The 21,608-nt window shown below is 34.8% G+C and overlaps 2 protein-coding genes across 21 annotated transcripts in view; both read right to left on the bottom strand.

Annotated features, from left to right (window-relative positions):
- LOC131930346 (plasma membrane calcium-transporting ATPase 2) overlaps positions 1 to 21,608 on the bottom strand; it is an 86,004-nt gene that overhangs the window by 4,552 nt on the left and 59,844 nt on the right. For 14 of the 20 annotated variants that reach the window (XM_059286792.1, XM_059286786.1, XM_059286789.1 and 11 more), the window contains 17 exons: positions 19,990 to 20,022; positions 18,302 to 18,393; positions 18,076 to 18,208; positions 17,539 to 17,753; positions 17,188 to 17,323; positions 16,962 to 17,068; positions 16,615 to 16,713; positions 15,989 to 16,137; positions 15,362 to 15,504; positions 15,142 to 15,260; positions 14,842 to 15,021; positions 14,349 to 14,543; positions 13,918 to 14,109; positions 13,280 to 13,493; positions 12,896 to 13,113; positions 12,702 to 12,809; positions 12,277 to 12,444 (listed from right to left, as the gene is read on the bottom strand). In XM_059286792.1, the coding sequence (XP_059142775.1) occupies positions 12,277 to 12,444; positions 12,702 to 12,809; positions 12,896 to 13,113; positions 13,280 to 13,493; positions 13,918 to 14,109; positions 14,349 to 14,543; positions 14,842 to 15,021; positions 15,142 to 15,260; positions 15,362 to 15,504; positions 15,989 to 16,137; positions 16,615 to 16,713; positions 16,962 to 17,068; positions 17,188 to 17,323; positions 17,539 to 17,753; positions 18,076 to 18,208; positions 18,302 to 18,393; positions 19,990 to 20,022 (2,501 nt within the window). Of the gene's footprint in view, positions 1 to 1,202; positions 4,078 to 6,282; positions 6,354 to 8,928; positions 9,032 to 9,181; positions 9,332 to 12,276; positions 12,445 to 12,701; positions 12,810 to 12,895; positions 13,114 to 13,279; positions 13,494 to 13,917; positions 14,110 to 14,348; positions 14,544 to 14,841; positions 15,022 to 15,141; positions 15,261 to 15,361; positions 15,505 to 15,988; positions 16,138 to 16,614; positions 16,714 to 16,961; positions 17,069 to 17,187; positions 17,324 to 17,538; positions 17,754 to 18,075; positions 18,209 to 18,301; positions 18,394 to 19,989; positions 20,023 to 21,608 lie in introns of those variants that run through there. The other 6 variants (XM_059286800.1, XM_059286798.1, XR_009384115.1 and 3 more) reach the window with 5 other exon arrangements.
- LOC131930350 (uncharacterized) lies at positions 6,360 to 8,922 on the bottom strand. The gene has a single exon (XM_059286806.1). The coding sequence runs from the start codon at positions 7,090 to 7,092 to the stop codon at positions 6,694 to 6,696; it is 399 nt and encodes a 132-aa protein (XP_059142789.1). The 5' UTR covers positions 7,093 to 8,922; the 3' UTR covers positions 6,360 to 6,693.

The following is a 21,608-nucleotide window of genomic DNA, read 5'->3' on the forward strand; positions in this document are numbered from 1 at the left end:
TTAATTACACAATTTCATTTCACGTTTATTATTTTTACTTCACTCTATCCGATTAGGTAGATAGCTGAGCAGTCTCAATATGATACAAGTATCAAGCCAAAGGAAACATAAGCCCATAAGCAAATATTTACAATAGAATGTATACAATATTTTTTCTTCATTTATTGATCAGAGTGAAGCATTCCATCTCTCTAATTTAGAAACCCTTACAAAGAGAATATATTTAAAAATTTGCATAAAGTTCTGTGTGGTAAATTCAAGCAATAGCTTTTGAGATGGCTTAAAGGGAAATGAAAAAAAAATATTAGAATCTACTCACATGGTGATCTGTGGAATAAACGCAGCTGGGCCTGTAGGATGCAGCCATCTAACCCCACTTAACTACTCCTACACAGCTTTTGATAAGAACAATCAAGTCTCTAGGACTAATTTAAAGCCACTTCTTCATCACTACTATAGCCTCAAGCATGGGGTCACGGAACACCTATGGTACTCCTGGGGGATTTTCTTTTCAATTTCTGACTCATCTAGACAATAACCTGATCCTCTAATATAGCAACACATATTGAGCATACCACCAACAATATTCATTGTGTGCAGTCTAAATGTGACTAAATGGGCTTGAAACAGAGGAAATATTTGACATGACTAACAACTCTTTTAATAAACAAAAAAAAACTGGTTTAGATGAGTGATTCAAACAATGGCAGCAACATATGAACTTTACAATAACAAGTTCTACAAGATTTGTCTTGTTCCTCCAGCGCATGTTTAACCGACCTCATGTTTCTTGTGAAGAAAAACTACCCTCCCTCCCTCCCTCCCTCCCACCCAACCACCACCGCTTTTAAAAAAATCATGCAATATATTTTGAATAAGGAAAAAACATAAGGTCAGTCAAACATAACTAGCTCATCACACAAACAAACATTTCTCTGACCAATCCACTTCAATCCTGCTTCAGTCCAGCTTCAATCATCCAGTAGTTCAGACATCTTGGTCCAACTTCTTGCCTTGCTTTATGAAAAATTTCCAAGATCCAGTCCCATCTAGAATATCTCCATTCCTTACTCATCAAATAGGTGAAAGGTCGGCAGCTCAAGAAATGATACCCCTTATGTACACCCACTTTAAATGAGCACATTTTGTTTTTGGTCGTAAATATCTTCAGAAAACCATTCAAGAAAAAATGGACTAAAGTAGATAGGATAAAAATTTTATTTAAAAAAAAAAAGAAATAAAGCAAAAATTTAAACATAACTGCGAGGTACATGAAGTGTTTACAAAAATTTCTAATCAAATTGTTGATAGCCAGTTGCAAGTCAACTTTTTTTTTGTGTAGCTTTCACCCCAGTTTCATTCCTTCACTTTAGAATAGCCAGCAGTGTTAAACCATCTCACTCACGTATACACACACTCAGACATTTTGCTGTGATTTTAAAACATTATTTATTGGAGTAAAAACTACTGAAGGTACATATAAAAAATAAGAGTATCAACCATCAAGTTTTTACTATTGAAATTTCACACTTCTAATTTGTACAATATGTGCTGCATCTAACTGACCAATTTATTCGAACATTCCGTTATATATATATATGTTAATATTGACATGATTTATGATTTTACACAACATGAAATGTATGTATTAGTACCACGGAAAATTCTCCCACAATTACCTTCTATAGACAACTGATTATAAGAGTTTTATGATAGTTTTATAAGCTAAAAGAATTATTTTTTTCAATTTAAAGGTAAAAATAGCATGCAAAGTACTGAATAATTGGTAACAGTTAAAATATGGAGGTTGGTACATCTAATATGTGCAGTTTCCATCTTAAAACAACAACCTCTGCATAAAACTGCACTAGCACTAAAATTAACCAAATACAATTAAAGGTAAAACTGTTTTGATGAAATAAAACAATGGAAAATTGTGTAGAAACATTCACACAAACTGGCCTCAGAAACTAAAATCATTGCCAGCTGTCTGTTGACATTGTTGGCCAAATTCACTTTACCAGTCTCATTGTACACATAGTGGATGAATTAAATCTTTACATTCAGTGCTACATAACAGAGTTCTCTAAATGATGGAATCAACAGTTTCAAAACAGCATGTAAACTGTTTTCATGTGCCATCAATCACACAAACAATGAAAGACTAAAAATTTCAGAACAAAACAAATCTTTAGTCATGTAATGGACACCACCTCAGAGTGAAAGGAAACTTGGTTGGCTTCAATAGATTTGGATGGATCAGACCAATGGAATGGCGAGGTGTAACCTTAACGTTACCTGCTGGCTGTGGGTTAAAGACTTAGCTTCTCTGAAAGTCTGTGGTGAATCGGTGCTGGAAAGATGGGAGTGTCAAGCTCCTTGTGTATCTGGGGCTACCAACATGCTCTAGCAGTGAGTAAAAGTCAAAACTACTTCCAGCCTGTAATCAATAGTCAAGAGATTATCATTCAGGTCAGTTTTCATAAGCCAAAAGTGGCGCAGCAATGAAGCTCAAGCAAGCGCAAGCAGTTGGTGCCCGGACCAGCAAACAAATGAGAGCGATTGATATGAATTGATTTAGCTCAGTGATAGCAGTTTAACTGTCTTCTGGTGCTTGTCTGAAGAACTTCTTTCATAGAAAGAAAACTGATGCTTGCAAAATAAAGAACCAACTAAAGAATGAATGAGTTCCTAGCTGGACGTGAGAGAGTTCAATCCTATCTACCTACAGCTGTGTATGCATCTGTTTATGTCATTGCACATCATTTAAACAAGTGATCTCAGACAATCAACAATAGATTGGTGTGGAATGGTCAACCAGTGGAGAGTAAAACAAAAACACTGCCTAGAAAAAATTTGTGCCAGAATTTGTGTCTATTCCAAACAGTCAACAAATGCAATCGATATGATATGCCATGATAATTTAGCTACCAACCAACCACTACAGAATGTGTTTACAGGGATATGATATTATGTACAACTAGTTGATAATAAAAAGTATACAATGCAATTTTAAAATGAAATATATAATTATAATCAAATAATAAATTTAAAACCACTTATAATAACCATTAATGTTAAGGAAAATTATTCATATTTAAAAAAATGGAAAAGATAAACATGAATAGAAAATTGGATAAAACGTCATGTATGTTACCGAACAAGGATGTTAACATTTGGAACCATAAACAAAAATTTAACGGTTATAAATGGACTACATACAATATTTTTTGTTTAAATAGATATTTATTGCCATTCTAATCACATTGGCTTAGCCTAAAGGTAAAAGTAATGTTTAAAATCTAAAATTTTGTGTATAGTAATAATAAAAGATTAGTACAAAGATGACAATCTTTATGCATGAAATTTGTATTTCTAGTTTTGGTTTTTGTCACAAATTCTCAACAAACATTTAAACAAAAATAAAACCAGTAATGTAATGTTCAGAGTCTAAATTTCTCAGTGATGAAGCATCCATGTTATAGACAGACATGACATCAGGTCTGGCAACAACAAAACAAATAGTGTGTGGACTTACAGAGAAACATCTGACACAACGTGGCACATCACACTCATGGTTTGGTCAATACAAAATACAAAAGGGCTTATCAAGTGGTACTAGTTAGAGAGGGTGGTTTTAGGGAAGATCTATTCCCCCGACACGCTCGCTGCTTAGTTTGGTGAAAAACATTTTTATATTAAGTGGGTGAATAAAAAATACTAAACACTGAATGTACAGCTGCTCAGTCTGAGTTGAGACTATGTACTTGTTTAAAGAGCAGGTCATCTAACTACTAACTGCCATTCAATAAAAACAATTTGAGCTAATATTCTGGGGCTACATTTTTAAGTTGGAAGAAATCACATAGCAGTTGTTTCGGAGAACCTGCCCGGAGCTGTGGCGGATGAAATTAGCCCGGATGAGGGCGGAACCTCAGCCATTTCTGTTGAGGACTGGTACAGGGGTCTTTTGCCCCCTCTTATGTTTTGTACTGAATGGTAGCTTTGCAAGGATGACATGCTACGGTTGTCGTAGCGTGTATCTAATGTCATGCGGAAAGCATTTATTACACGGATCTGAAAGGAAATGGAAAGAAAAAAAAAGAGAAAAATAAAATATCAAAACACACTAGAAATGAGCAAACAAAAGTAAAGAGAAATAAGCTAGATAAGGGCTGCAGCTGTCTTCCTAGGATCAACAGAGAACAACAATGCTGAGGTTTGTTAGGGTAATACGCAGATAGAAAGGGGAAGATCCCCCATGGAGGCTGGAAAATAAGATGGATATTAATATAAAATATAACAGCAAATAAAATGGCTAGCATATCTAAACATAACAGTGCAAACAATGGTCAGAGATTGGTGCTAAATGTTTTTCATCTTTGCCATTCTAAATAGGTGTCAAACAAAACAGTGCAGCATGGTGGCTAATTGAGGCAGTAGCAAGTGCTTGCCACCTGACTCTCCGAGCCACCATTAGTGCTAGAGACTGACAACAGAGGTGGGCGGGGCGCTGACTTTTGTCTGTGATAGGTGTTCCGTGATAACAATAGTTCTGACAATCAGGCATCAGCAATATGACAACACCATGAAGAGAGAGAGAGACACCCCCACAAAATGGCGGTGACAGCTGAAATGGCAGTGGTGTTTGGCAAAAATCACGATGAAGACGACGAAGATGCTAAATAGTTAATTGACAACAACTTTTTGGTGACTTTTACTTGCCATGTTGGAGTATACTTCTCATGTAGACTGCCTTCGTGACTTGATCCACAGAGGAATGGAATGGTGATGAGAAGGAGGGAGAAGAGCAAGAATGGAAAGAGAGAGAGAGAGCAGACAGCTCCACTGAGCCACACATTATGTCAACACCTTCTTCGAGACCACCATTACATTCCGTTTTTAAAGCAACAGATAAATGCAGCAAATGTCTTGTAAAAGCAATTTGATCAACCAATCAGTAATAAATAGACACGCCCAAGTTGGCCATGGACCAACTAAGGGGGCTGGAAGGATGGGAGGAGCTTATTTTATAACTATCTGGGTGTAGTGTATATTTACATGAGAAGTGTATTCTAGTTGTTGCTACTACAAAATATATTTTGCAGGGGGAAAATATGTTACATTTTTTTAAAATGAATTTCTTTGTTTGCAGTGAAAAGCCACATGCAAGTTTTGCCTTTTACATGAAACAATTTTTACATTTTAAGATTTATTGAAAATATTTTAGACTAGATCTAGTGCAAAAATAATCCCTGTACCTTTGAAATAATAAAAGAGAATAAATTCTACACAAACTTTTAGCAGGAATAAAACATGTTGGTTCTTCTATCAACCCAGCTGTTGCCTAATGGCCATGTGTGTATGATCATGTCATCTTTTCAGAATGTTTAGTTTATTTTAGTTGTGCATAGAATGACAGATGATATCAAATTCTACACTACAGAGAAACAAATCTTACACAGATAAAATGTTGCTGTTATAAAACTTTTTCTATACAAATGCAGGCAAGCTAGTCAAACTAATTAGCCAATGGCTATCTGCACTAAATTAACTTTCAGCCATTCCATGGAGACATTTTTTATAAGATTCAAGTAAAGAAAAACTAGTAACTAAAAATGTAAAAAAAAAATACAACCTAAAATTAAATAAAATTATTGACTTGATAGCTAATAAACAGACATTAGTCAAATGCATCTAGACTTACTTCCCCTGGATTGTAGATACACAGCAGATTATACAAAAAAAAACAACACCAAAGAACAACATTGCAGCTTTGGCAACATAGATACAGGATGTTACACACTCACACACAACTGTAACACCTGATCACACACGCACAAACAAACAATAGCACATGGCTTTGTCAGAACTGGTGTAAAAATAACACTCAACATCTCAGATTGTGGTCTGCAGTGTAAAGATTCCAATCTACTTAGAAATGATTTTATTTTCTTCATTTTTTTCCTACTAAAGTTAGTGTTAAATATTTAGGAGAAAAATTAAAAAGACTGCCAAGGAACTTCTCAGATGGTATTTACTAGAATATTTTCCTACCAAAAAAAAAATCAAGAGATGCTTCAAGAAGCAACAGATGACATCATGCAGCTTAATGACATAGCACAGAGAAACAATGAAAACAATAACGTCTTGATTAAAAGGTGGGTAGGGGTGTCAAGAGAAAAATGACATATATTAAAGAGAAGTGGGTGGGTGAAAGAAACCTGTGGGGGACAAATTTTATCTGATTGGTACTGACAACCAGCCACATTGTTCACTCACCCGCCACCCTCGCTGATCTTCAACATGGGCTACTATGCCATTGGCTCACTGTACTCATACAGCTTAAAGCTCTGCATGGGTAAGAAAACAAGTAGATACAAAACTCTTTTAATGCAGTTTTCACATGAATTAGGTGGATCATTTACAGGGTCAGTGGTTAATGAAGGGACTCAGAAGTGAGTTCATCACCTCAACATTTCTGTTAGTCTTATATTACTTAACAAATCTCTAACTCAGTATTCAAGACATGTTCTATACAAAAAAAACTATTTGCATGGGTTTCAGATAGCTGAAAAAAAATAAAAACCAACTTTTGGACAATATGGCTCCATCTATGCCAGACTAGCTATTTACATACATGAAATATAAAAAGTCCTCTAGATAGAAGTTTGTGTAGGGAAATTCAAACTGTCATATAGCTGTTTCAGAGTGTTGTGAGATGTCGGAATGGCTTAATGTTTTTGATTTTTTAGCGGGGGATATGTTACATAAGGGATTACAAGGGGCCTCTACAGTGGTCCGCTGGTGGGCTACCAGGGGAACATTCTCATAGGAATAGCTTTTCAACTGCAAGTTAGGGTAAGTGTTGGAAGGGGAGGTGCTATAGTAGCGGGCACTGTTGCTGCGTCCGGTGCCACGCAAGCCTGGATTTAGAGAATGTTGGCCGGTGGTTCGAAGGAAGTGTGACTCATAACGAGAACCAGGATCATCCCCAAAATTTCGGGGACCATGATGGCTGCGTGATAAGCGCAGACTGTGGAAACTGTGGTAGCTGTTGACGCTACGCTTGTCGTCTAGGTCCTCCAGCATACTCCTAAATGCCCTGATCACGCGCAGCTGTCAGAGGGAGAGAAGAAGAGACAAGTGGAGCAAGCATAGAGAGATATGACATTAAGTAAATAATCAGCCATGTCATTTCTGCCATTCTATAACCACCTCTATTTTTTGCACTAAGTCTAACACAAAACATCATCAAGCTAGTCAAATTATTGATCAACAAACAGGAAGAAAAAAATACAATAGGTTGATACAATCATTTACTTTTTAAAGAAAAAAAAGAATGCCACTGTTAAACAACTCAGATATTTCATACATTGGCCTCTAGTATGATCAAATAAATGAAGCCATGCTTTATCAATACATTTTCCCTTCATTCTGCTTATTGGAAACTGCTCATTTAATTTAACTTAATAACCAACTAAATAAAGAGAGTTGTTTATGACTGCCAACAAATTTCTACCAGAATACCAACAAATTTTGAACTGACTACCAAAATATTTTCTACATGCCTGCCAAAATTTTTTTGCATCGTCAGCCAACAAATTTTTAACAGACTGACCAAATTTGTATACTATATCCTAGAATTTTTAAACCTAGAGCCAACTCATATTTAATCAACCAGCAATAATTTTAAGTTACGGCCAACAAATTCACTATTAGCCACCTCTGCTCTAGACCATCACTAACAGAAAGACTTCAGCTAATTGTTAAACTAATACAATTTTACCAAGAGCTGTGAATTAAAAGAGAAAGGCCATAGATAAAGTTTTAGGATGAAAATAAAGACCTTTCATCTCTACATACACTCCCAATCACTATTCTGTAGCTTACTGTTTTGTAAGAATAACACATCTTTGAGTCCTGACCAAAAGCCAGTCATATTAAGTTATGTTAGACTGGCAACTAGACCCTGTTCTCAGCCTAAACCAAAAGCCAGTCATATTAAGTTATCTTTGATGGGCAGCTAGACCCTGTTCTCAGCCTAAACCAAAAGCCAGTCATATTAAGTTATCTTTGATGGGCAGCTAGACCATGTTCTCAGCCTAATGACCAAGGGTAGCCAGACAAATGTTACCAGGAATAGCCAGACAAATCTGTTACCCAAAGTAGTCAGATAAATCCTTTACTAAGAGAAGCCAGAAAAATCTGCTACTGACCAAGAATTAGGATTGCCAGATACCTTTTCCGAAAATACTGGACACCTTTCCATCCTTCCCTTCTCAGGTATGCCACAAAGCAGAAGAAGGGGGGTAACAGAGTATTATTCATATACTTGTCCAGTATTTATATTTATTTTATCCTGGACAGTCTGCTCAAATACTGGACTGTCCAGTTCAAAACTGGACACCTGGCAACCCTACCAAGAATAGCCAGATAAATTTTACTAAGAGAAGCCAGATAAACCTGCTGCTCACTTAGATTAGCCAGATAAATCTGTTACCTAGAGTAGCCAGATTAATTTGTCACCAAGAGTAGCCAGATTAATTTGTCACCAAGAGTAGCCAGATTAATTTGTCACCAAGAGTAGCCAGATTAATTTGTCACCAAGAGTAGCCAGATTAATTTGTCACCAAGAGTGGCCAGAAAAACTTTTCAATATATACCCCTGACTTATATTGATCTAGATAAAACTGTTATAAACATTTAGTCATGATAATTTAAGATCTATCACGACTACTGATACAGAGAGAGAGCACAGGTCAGTGTGAATCAGATTGTTTATCACTTTTAAATTTTAAAGTATGCTTTTAGAGGCTTCTGCATGAAATACTGCGTTAACAAATGTATAACCAAAACAAAGAACTGAAAAATGAACTGAAAACCATAAAAAAGGTCATCATCAACGCCAACAGAACGGTGACTTACACATCAACTGACGCACTTTACGGAAAGTATACATGGAACAAAAGGCGCCAGACATAATGAAGACTATGAAATAAAAATGATAAGCTGATATTTCTACACACAACTGTGGAGAGACAAGGTGTTTCATATTAATTGTGAGTTGATGTACTATTATCTACTAGGCTATTGTAATCCATTTTATTTAGAATTTAAGAAATTAAGCTTTTCCAGAAACCTTTAACTGTTTCTTAACTTTTATTACAGTGCTACTTACTTAGTTACACAATATAAGCATGCCTGTAGATCCTTTTGAAACTAGGTTAAAAAAAAGTCAGGTTCAATTTATTCTACTCTCCAGTTTATTTTCACAAGACATTTCATAAGGTGTTGATTCACATACACTGAAGCGTTCAGTTGATTTTCTCTACAATTACAAAAGTCATGAGCTTTAAGTTGTATTCTTCTTCTTCTTCTTCGTTCTTAATTATTAGTGTTGAAGGGGATCGAGATTTATCTGCCAGTGGGTTTGAACTCGAGACTTTGTTCGAAGTTATCAACCATGTGCTTTTTACCGACTCGACCACGCCTCCAACACAATTAAGCGTTACGTGTCAACTGGTTATGCGCCATTGAGGCCATTGACTCCGATTTCAGCCTGCTTTTCTTTTTGGATTTGCTTCCATAGCCTTTGTCCTACCAAGAACAAACTACAAGGCAGCAGTTGTTTAATTTTGGAGTTGTCTCTCCTAGAAGAGTGGCTGTCCCCAGCTAACGAGCCTCATCTGCCCGAGGGTTCGAACTCGAGACTTTTCGGTTTAGCAAACCATGAGCTTTACCGACTCGACCACGCCGACCCCTTAAGTTGTATTACTGTAGCTTACAATTACAAAAGTCATGAGCTTCAAGTTGTATTACTGTAGCTATCAGCACAAGTTATCTTCAGTCAAATTTTAACTTCCCCTAACTATCAACACAAATATCTAGTCAAATTTTAACTTCCCCTAACTATCAACACAAATTATCTACAGTCAAATTTTAACTTCACCCAACTATCAACACAAATTATCTACAGTCAAATTTTAACTTCCCCTAACTATCAACACAAATTATCTACAGTCAAATTTTAACTTCACCCAACTATCAACACAAATTATCTACAGTCAAATTTTAACTTCACCCAACTATCAACACAAATTATCTTCAGTCAAATTTTAACTTCACCCAACTATCAATACAAATTATCTACAGTCAAATTTTAACTTCACCCAACTATCAACACAAATTATCTACAGTCAAATTTTAACTTCACCCAACTATCAACACAAATTATCTACAGTCAAATTTTAACTTCCCCTAACTATCAACACAAATTATCTACAGTCAAATTTTAACTTCACCCAACTATCAACACAAATTATCTACAGTCAAATTTTAACTTCACCCAACTATCAACACAAATTATCTACAGTCAAATTTTAACTTCCCCTAACTATCAACACAAGTTACAGTCAAATATAAATCTGGCCCAAAGGGAGATAAAATGGATTACTGGATCAATCTATTTGCAGTAATGTGGAAAGAACTAAAATTTTAAAAGTGTCCAAATTGCACAATAGCTACTTCTTGCTGGTGATGAGTGTGAAGGGGAATTAACTGTTGGCAAGAAAAATTCTATAAGTATTAAAATACTGTTTGAGACAGTTGTCATTGAATAAAGAATGAATAAATAGAAATTACCAATAAGAGAAATAGAAAGAGGTATGAAGGCAATAAATGTCAATGCTTGCAAATAGTCATTGTATTTTTAAACTGTAGAGTTAGTAGCCATCTTGTTTTGGTACCCCTTTCAGGTGAATGTAACCCAGTATTATTTCCATATGATGCTGTATTGGAATCATCTAGTTGCATGCAACAAGAAAACTAGCAGACCAGAGCTCTCACTCTGTTTTCAGTGCCACAAGTTGTGCAACAATGTTTTGCAACTTTACTTTGAAACTTGTTCCTTTAAACATTCTAACTGAATTGATTCAGCATAAATGTTGCAAAACTTTTGGCTTTCATTTTTGCAAATATTTCAACACATTATTCAACCAAAAACTTGAATTCATTCATTAAAAAAAAAAGGAGTGAGAAAAAAAATTAACTCTAAAGCTTAAATAAAACTTAACACAGTAGAAAATAAACTGTAATTACATGTATGTAACAGAAAAGGTAAAGTAATTACAATGATCATGCTAAATCTGGCTAAAGCAATTATGTCATTTAAAAAAAGGTATTTTTAAAAAGCCTAAAACAAATAGAGAAATTTCACACAAGTTAAATACAAAAACAATCTACTACTTGAAAATATAGGGAAGGAAGAAGTAAAAATGACTAGTTAAAATGACACAGCTTGTAACTATGTATTTAAATGATGTAGAAATATATATTAAATGAAACTAATCAACATATAGTGATAGAAGCAAAATGGTATGAGTATAATCCTGAAAATATTGTCATAATTTGTCAAGAAATATGTCAACATGCCCTATGAAATGTTAACAAGTGCTCCAAGCAAGCAGCTTAGCATGACAATTGAATGAAATATGACAAACAATTCTTGGATCTATTCAAAGATGAAAACATGATGTTAGTTGTTAAAAAAAAATGGACAAAATGCTGCAAGGGTTAAGCAAATCACAGTGGTATAGCACTTCAATGGTAGCACCAAATGAATATAGTAGAGTAGCTATCAAGTAACTGGTCTACACATAAAAAAAACCATGAGAACTCTGGTGGCACATCTCATCAGGCTGGCAGTGATCAAACAATGTTTACACCACACTGAACCCACTTGCTCAAGCAGAGTGTACAAACTAACTGCTAGTCACAGCAAATAAAAAACTTGAGATCACGCACAAACTTCAGAATAAGAAAATGCTACAGATATTCTATACAAGCTCAACAAGAATAGAAACTATAAATTATAAAAAAAAAAGGGGAGAATAGATCAAATTATAAATAAGCAAATTAAACAGGCAATTAACAAGACAAGTTGATATTTCTACAGATAGAATACATCAAGTCAGATCTACTTTGACAGATGTATCTAGTGAAAGAGAAGAAGCTGATACAGCTAAAGATTTTCTTAGAATGTCTAACTGCTGAGTGAGAACAACACAAACTAGAGAGCAGCAACAATAGATGAGACTGACTGTAGGACACCATACATAGCCTACTGCTGAGAGAAGTGGCAGTTCAGGCAAGATCAGACTGACTTAAGAAAAGGATAGCGTCACCTGAAATTGGTTCAAGTCAAATGCTGGGGATAATGGTACAATAATTTAAAACCACATCAAAAGCAGAGGAAGCAACAACACCAAAGCCTACCTGCTGCTGTAATCGGGTGAGCCCGCGCACCCACAATATCTGGCCACGCCCACTAACTGGGTCATCCTCTGGATTATCCATATCATGCTCATCTTCCATTTGGTCTTTTTCTGAGCTCTTACACATTCTAAGAGATGGTAGGCGTTTCTCTGGAATCAACGTCACCAACTGAAAAATATAAAATTATTTTTTTCAACCAATTTAAAAGAAATGCGCAAACAAGTTTTATATTTTACATTCATCTTTCAATGCAGGTTTTTTAGTTAATAAAAAAATGTTTTAAGCTGCAGTAAAAGCGTTTAGAAAATCTCTAAACCAAGTTGGGTTAAAAATTAATTAGTACAACTGGTCATTTTTGTGATATCTATGCCATAAGCTAATTGAAGTTTCAAACTGTTAGGCTAAAAAAGTAAATTTTTACTTACTCGTCCCCATAATAATGTTCCAAAACCAAAAAATATACACCATAGCCACTGTGCTGCACTTAGGCTTGTTGTGTGGAAGGCAACACCTCCAAATTGAATGATGATAGCCTGAAATAAAATGGAAGTCATACATTGATACATCTGAAACATGTGATTGCTGTCTGTCTTGAATAATGACTGCTGTACAAACTTACCTGTGCAGCTAGAGTTCCAATCCATATGCCAATAAAGATAGGGTTACTGAAGATGCCCTCTGCAATGTTGTGCTGGTTATGGATTTTACGAGCATTGATCTCATTAAACAATGTCATCATGACAAAAGTGTTGAAGATCATAGTAAAATGTATCGAGGGTGGGGCATGCACATTGTCCACATCAGCTGTACCGTCATCCAGACCCAGCAGCTCTGGTCCTGTTTGGGGAGACAATGAGGCACACGTTTCTAACTCTCATTACAATAACTGGCACATTCATTCATATCCACCTCTGACATTACATTAAAAAAAAATGTCCAGGTTTCAAGCATTTTTAAAAATAAGGAAACAGAGTTGATTGAAATATTAAGCAGTACATCTAACCTTTGAAGAGTAAAACGGCAATGACTGTCAGCTGGTAGATAGAATGAAACAAGATATTTTTAGCCATAGTGCGTGAAATGAGTGGCTTGGTTCGGCCGTAGGGCTTTCTGAGCAAGAGCTCATCAGTTGGTAACTCTGTGGCCAAGGCAAGTGAAGCTAGTGTGTCCATAATAAGATTTACCCACAACATTTGAATAGCTTTCAGAGGGCTGTCCTGCAATTGATACAAGTGATCAAAGTCAGCTAACTTATAATGTAACCCACAATTTTTTAAGTCATCCTAGTTGAGATAGGTAATACAAAATGTATACAAAAATATAATAACCATATTAATGCATTCAATGTTAGAGAATAAACTTTATTTTTTTTAGATATAATAGTAAACCAAGTTTGTAACTAAAATTTGCTAAAGAGATTTCACAAGAAACTAAAACTATTACATGTATTTTCATATTTTTAGTGCATTTATTAAAAAGAATTTTACAAAGTTTTATTTTCCAATTTTTAGTATCTTAGTATCTAAGAATATAATTTAAAAATAAAATAGTTTGATGATGCCATTAATGTAAAAATTTGAAACAATCTGCTAAGTAGCCAAACGAAAAATTAACTGTAACAACCGCGTGGGCCCAACTTACATTGATAATACAGGCACCAAAAAATGCCACAAGCACAGCTACTACATTGACTGTCAGCTGGAACTGTAGAAACTTGGCGATGCTGTCATAGACATTACGCCCCCACATCACTGCCTTCACAATACTGGTAAAGTTGTCATCAGTTAGGATAATATCTGATGCCTCTTTTGCCACATCAGTGCCAGAAATACCCTGAAAATGGATACATCAATTTTAAAACCTTACACTTAAATGCCAACAAGATGGCTGAAAATTCATGGGGGAAAAAATGTATTAATAAAACATCCAGTTTATTATGTGGTAACATTCAATTCAAACTAACTTTATTTTACATTACAAAAAATACATTCTTTAGTCTTGTCTAAATGTTTTCTACACAATGTTATCGCATAAGCTCAGAAGAAAATTATTGTGTGTCAAGGAAAACTTACCATAGCAAATCCGACATCGGCCTTCTTCAAAGCTGGCCCATCATTAGTACCATCACCGGTGACAGCCACAACCTGACGCGTTACCTGACACTTGCTGTCAATTATACCTTTCACAAGGACATACTTATCCTGGGGGGATGACCTGGCCAAGACACGCAAGTGAGGCCAAACTTTGTCCATTAATTCTTGGCTAACCTTTCAATTAAACATTTTTTTTTGTTCAAGTTATTTACATACAGCAATTTGCATTGTCTATAAGAAACAGTACTGATCAAAATAATGGAGAGATAAAATTTAAAGGAACAAAAATGGTGAAACTACAAAGAATAAAAATTAACTATCAAAAGTGATGGAACTACAAAGGATAAATTAACTTTGAACCAAGTGAGAAAATGAGCAAGAATGTAAATTATCTTTGAACCAAGTGAGAAAATGAGCAAGAATATAAATTATCTTTGAACCAAGTGAGAAAATGAGCAAGAAAAAAACTTACTTCACCCGTCTGGTCCCTGACTCTTCTGTTAAATTCTTTTCCTTCTAAAACTAGCCCTTCTTCCCCTGGTCTTAGGATACCACACTTGGCAGCAATGCTACGCGCTGTGTTTACATTGTCTCCAGTAACCATACGCACTGTGATGCCAGCTCTCTGACACTTTTTAATGGCTTCAGGTACCTGGTCAAATCAAACAAATTTGTCACTATATTAAACTATCTTAAGCAATTAACAATTTAAGTAATAAAATATTTAAACATCTAAGATGATCTTACATAAAAGCTAACAACTTGTACTGACCTCTGGTCTGACAGGATCTTCAATTCCCACAATACACACGCATGTCAGACTGCGATAAATACTTGGTTCATCATCCCAGTCAACACCATCCAGTGATCCTTCATTTTCAGCTTTTTCTCCTAAATCAAACATTCATTTGTGAATAACTGCACCAACTCTTTTTAGATAGTTAATTAACAGATTTTTTAAGATTAAAAAAATGAGTTTAAATATTAATTACCCCGAACAAAGTCTTTGTAAGCCAAACAAATTGTTCTTAACCCATCACTGGCCATTGGCTCAATAACATCATTAACCACCTTCTCTTGCTCTCGTTGGTTGAAAGGTACTGCAATACCACTTTCATTTAAGATATAGTCGCACCTGAGGAATAGACATGCAATTGTTCACAATTTTATGAAACATCATGTTAAACTCAAAAAGCTTAACATAAAAATTAGTAAATACAAAATAATGCAGTTTCCACAAAATACTAGTCATTTTCATATTTTCCTCTTAAGAATGAAACTTTTTACTCTCCTGTCCATCACATAACAAATAATCCAATTACCCCTGACTGAGATGCACTAAATGATTACAATTTATTTATAATTTACAATATAGTAGATGTAGCTATTTAGATGCAGTTGAATGGCAAAATTATATGATGACAAATTTATTTTTAATTAAAATAGTGCATCTGACATGACATATTTTGATAAATGTAATTTTGGTTAGTTCTACCAGTTTTGTATTAAACAATTTTGCATGTTTTATTAATGAATATCACTTTCAAATAAAATTGTATTAACCAATATCACTTAGCGTCAACCACAAACAACCACATAAACTAGAATTTTTTACTCACTTTTTAACCACTACTTCTGATGCTCCTTTGCAGAAGAATCTGTATGTGTCAGGTTGATCATCCAATTTTATCACCGTGCACATAGATTTACGGTCAGAGTTAAAAGTGTACACCTTCACGAGATTCTCTTCTGGGTACCTCTTCCTAATCTGTAAGTATTCATTTAGTTGTCTATATCCTAACACTACAAATAACAAGCTATAAATAAAACAAAGCAAAGAAAGACTGTGTTGCTGTGATTATTAACCTAAGGTCTTTCCTTTCCAAAATTATCATCTGTAGCATGACCAAAGTCAGATAGTTCAAAGTTCAGTAGTTCAACAAAAAGAAACACCATAAGAAACTAATGCGTTACCAACTTATTAACAAAACATTTTAATTAAAACCTCAATCAATACAAAGATAGAGACAGAAACATTACAAGAAAAGCAGGAAAAAAATTTAAAAAGATGCTGATTGTGAGGGAATTGTGTGAGAGAACGACTGGGCATAGTCTACAGACTCAAACAGAACTCTTTTCATAAAACATTACTTTATAAGTATGTAGCAAATGATGCATGGTCCATGAGGCAAATGTGGAAGAAAATAAAATTGTTCTATGATTAAAAGTTGTCTGTGGTACTCACGGCATCGTAGCTCTGATGCAAATTTTGAATAAATCCAAGCAGGGCACACTCTGTTTTGTTACCAAGTTGTTTGGGAAGTTCACCTTCATGCTCTGGTGGCTGAAAATATTCAAACCATCAAGAGGTCATTCAATACAATTCATCTTTTAGTCTTCAATCCAACAAAACTATAATTACATTATCCTGAAAAGCAATTTCTTATAAAACCCAAATTTTTTTATTACCTTATACTGATTATCTTATATTCAGCAGATGCTTCAATAGAAATTTAAGCGACAAAACCCAAAAAAATTTAAGCGACAAAAATCTTGATGTGTTAGTTCAGGCTAACTGGAACATAGACATACCTCTATTTTAGAAGTGTAGCCACTGTTAACAGAAATTGATTCCAGTATCAGCTGTCCAACTTTAGGATTTATCTGGCGAAATTCTGGAATTTCTCTGAAATGGCGACCTGAAAACATAATTAGTGAACATTTGTTCAGTAAAAACGCTATTCTTTATTACAATAGTCATAACAAAGGGCTCCAGAGAATGGAGATAAAACAAGCACAGTGAGCATATATTACTTACGCCCAATATAACTTTGTACCACTGTCATCCTATTGGTGGTAAGTGTCCCTGTCTTGTCAGAACAAATTGCAGTAGCATTACCCATTGTTTCACAGGCATCCAAATGTCTTACAAGGTTGTTATCATGCATCATTTTCTGAAGAAAAAACATTTTTTTTCTTCTCAAAAAGAACAGGGATTATAATCAGTACAAAATGAGGACGTATCTATATTTTTTAAAAATTACACGAAATAAAATCAGTATGAGACGTTTTTTTTTCTTCTCAAACAAAAACTAGATGGAATACGATCATTACATAGCAAATTTATTAAGAACAATTGAAAATTACTCTTGTACAAAAAAGTTCTGACCTTGACTGAGTAAGCCAAAGCCAAAGTTACAGCTAGGGGCAAGCCTTCTGGTACAGCCACCACAAGTACGGTAACACCAATGATGAAGTATTTCACAAACATCTCTATGTTACGTGTCGTATCATCTGAGGTCCATGATTTGCCTCGCACAACAAACTCTCTAATGCAGAACTGCACTATGAGAATGACCACTGTAAGCACAGCTATGGCCGTTCCTGTTGATATAAGATATAACAGTTAAAACACTGACCACTGCTACGACGAATAGGATTTACTAGACTTACTATTTATGACAAGCAGTTACTTATTTATGACTGCTTCAACTAAACATCTAGCAATTTCAATTCAATGGTATAGATATTTATAAGTATATATATAAGCTGTGCTTATATTTGAAGGGGAGGGGGATTGAAAAAAATGGCATAATTTGTTACTAAGATTATAAATACTGTGTATTATATGTTGCTTAAATTATAATATTAAATATTTTGAAAACCGCTATCTGTCACAGATATTTTAAATGCATTTCTCACTCACCGGCATAACCTATTTGTATTGCTAAACGAGTAAGCTTGGTCTGAAGTACTGATTTCTCCTTTCGAGAACTACTCTTAACTTTCTGTTCTGATTCAGACACTGCGACTGCTGGAGCTTCGGTTCTGTAGGCAACCTGTATCAGAGAGTTAGTTTGGTTTTAATGTGCACAAATACCACCCTGCTGCATCAAGCAATAGGTGAGGATGTTGTGGTGTTGTCAAGTTACCTGGTTGTTGGTTCCATCAACAGGATGTGCATTGCTGGCACCATGGGAGTTACTGTTGCCATCGTGAACTTTCAGCTGAATGTTTTCAATGTCTGTGAGAGAAAGCCAAGGGGAAAAAACTATTGAAGGGCATTTAAAAGATATAAGGGGATGATGATCTAAATAAAGCCAGCGTCTTGCTTTATTGATAAACCATTACACCTAACTTCTTGATGGATAATCATGTTTATACATGTACATATATAGATATACAAGCACGATGCTAGGCATGCCAATTATGTCAGATTCTTCCCACTATTATCTAGCACTTATCAAGTATGATGCACAAACATGCACAGTAACAGACAGCACAGTTTGAACAGCAAACAGTGTTAGACACACACTCTATTGGTAGGACAGAAGAATGGCAATATCTGCTTAAAACATCATCCATCTTTCTCTCAAACAAGGCTTTTATGAATGCTGTCACAGTTTCACCTCAAAACCTAATTTTCTAGAGGAAGGAGGAAATAAAAAACACCTGCACACAGCTACGACTAGGGACAGAGAAACAAATGCTAGTAATGCAAATGAAATCACACACAGCTTTTGTCAGCAGTAAATGAAATTTCTAGACAGATCTTTGAAAAATGAGAGTACAACAAAACATGCTGTACATGCTGACAAATGAGATGAAAATAAAATACACATGTGAGAAACGTCACATTTCCTCTCAAGTGATGCGACTCAGTATTAAGCCTGTCAAGTTTTTGTGAAAACCCATTTCTAAAATCAATTCTACGATGGGAAAAAAAACCCATTGGAATTAAGTTCTGGCTCCCCCTTTTTTTAAAACTCTTTAGCCTATAAATGGGGGAAGTTAATCAAGTGAGGACAAAAAGACAAAGGGAATGTGAAGGACAACTAGAAACACTGGTCACAATAATCAAGTAATTTAAGACGAAAATAAAAATAAATAGTGCACCAATAGACACTGAAAAGACAAGGAGGTCTACAATAAAAGCCATTGGTTTATATGGGTTACATACAGACCATCTAATTATGAAAGAAAAGAAGTGGATTAATTTCTATGAATTTTTCTCAAATGTCCTTTTATATAGTACATATATTGAATTGATTTTTCATCTTTCATTGAGTTGGTACAATTTTATAATTGAAAGTGTACTGGTTAATGCATTTAAAATTTACAGCTCTTCATATAACACTAGTAAACTTTACTGCATAAAGAACAGAATACGGCATTACAATGAGATATACCCAATTCTACTGGATGGAGTAACTTATATTGAAAACACACCACACAATGTAACAAAACAAGAAACAAAAATAAATAAATTAAAAAGAATAACTACTAAACAACACCATCAGTACATACAACTGCTGCTACACAGAAACAAAACTGTTAATAAAGAAAATTTTAAAGCTAGTAGATTTACTTTATTCTTCTTACTTCCTCTAACCAAATCATTCTTCAAGAAATTTGTGTTTTCAATTTGATTTCCCTCTCATTTCAAACAAAGAAACTGTTAGGTACAACACTCAAGGGACAACAAGTGAGGGGAGACAACAAGTGAATACACTGGTAGAAATGGCCAATTCTTGTCAGTGTAATTTCTCAAACACATCAACATGTTCCTACAGCAAGACAAATACAAACCACATTAACAAACACAAAAGCATTCACCTACCGGTTTTGGCATCACTGTCGTTAGAGGGGATCACTAAGAAAAAAAATTGAAAACAAAAAAATCACAAACAAGGAAAAGAAAAAGTCACAAGCTAAACTAAAAATAGTTACCTGTCTAGGGAAACCAATTGAGTACCAAGGAGAAAAGTGGGCAAGTAGTTCAAGCATATGAAAACAAACATCTAAAATGGCTTAATTCGCTCATTCTCAAGCAAAAAGATACGACCAACCCCTCCTTAAACAAGTATTACCCTCAATAAGGCAGCTTTTAAATCCAAGCCATTCTTTATTGATATATAACCAATGGGTATGTGTTATAACAACTGGAAAAGGTGTTAATAATTGTGCACTACTCTATCTTGATTCTTAATTAAAACAATTTTTTTTGCTTGATCATGAGGTTAGAACCAGGTGTGTTTCGGGCACTGTTAAGTGAAGATTTTTTTTAGTAATCAGAATGTGTTTTATTTAAATTTTGTTCAACACCCAGGCCAAATGTGTAACAAATGAGAAAACAGCCCCAACTTATCAGTGCCCCTAAATGGTAAGCTTAAGTAACTTTGTATGCAATCAAATGATGCAGGTGCCGCACAGCATTGAGCATTCAAAATTTACATGCCACAAATTGTGATTGGCTTCATTGTCCTTCTTTGGAACACATACAAGAGCAATGTGAATAAAGAAAACTATTTCCACTTCAGTCTAAACCATGCAAGTCAGACGCCTGTTTGAACATTTTTCCTTGGAGCTGAATACAGTCTTATGAGCTACTGCATCATTCAAATGCCAGAGTGGAGGTAAGACCACTCATTAATGGATTGTAATGCATAGCAATTAAACCTAACTTATTCTACAGTTAGTAATGGCTTAGTAAGAGTTAACTTATATATATTTTTAATAAATATATATACATAAAAACTGAAGAAAATTTAGAAGAGAGGACATGGTTAATTGCCATTTAGAAATTACAATGCAATGCATGTATATATAAAGGCAAGCAGAAAGCAGTAGAATGCATGAGTTAGACATCTAACAGTACCATATTTGGATTCAGGACCTTGAAGTATTATAATGGTGGTGTTGTCAATTTTAATCCATTTATTTTGAATTGAACTTAGATAACAATTAGTAAATGACAAGGACCTGCATTACAGTAAATAAATGTTTAAAACAATTATACAAAATTGTTCACAAAAATGGTGAGAGATGCTTTTGAATTTACTTTTACTCACTTTTGCAATGAATTTAAAGATAAATGCTCATCTATTTAAACACATAAATTTTCTAACATCTCTAACCATTTCTTAAAGAAATTTAAAACTCAAGTAACTCATTGCTCATCACTTGACTTTTAAAAATCTTCCAACAACACCAGTTCTACTGTCTTTATCTGAAACTGAGGGATTTTTTTTTTGTTGAATATTGGCACTAATAGAGCACTAATTGTAGAAAAGAAAGTATTTCAGTTAATATCCAAGTTATAACAAATAGGTGCAACACTGGGTGTAAGCTCAAACAGAATGGTCAAATCAAAACATCTAAAGCAGCTACAAGCAAAGTGACACCAGCACAAGTTATAAAGGTATCAAGAGTTCATTCCCCTATCCAACCCAGACTTAG

Source organism: Physella acuta, unplaced genomic scaffold (assembly GCF_028476545.2).
Source record: "Physella acuta isolate Inbredline_101_S28 unplaced genomic scaffold, ASM2847654v3 ptg001761l, whole genome shotgun sequence".
NCBI lineage: Eukaryota > Metazoa > Mollusca > Gastropoda > Physidae > Physella > Physella acuta.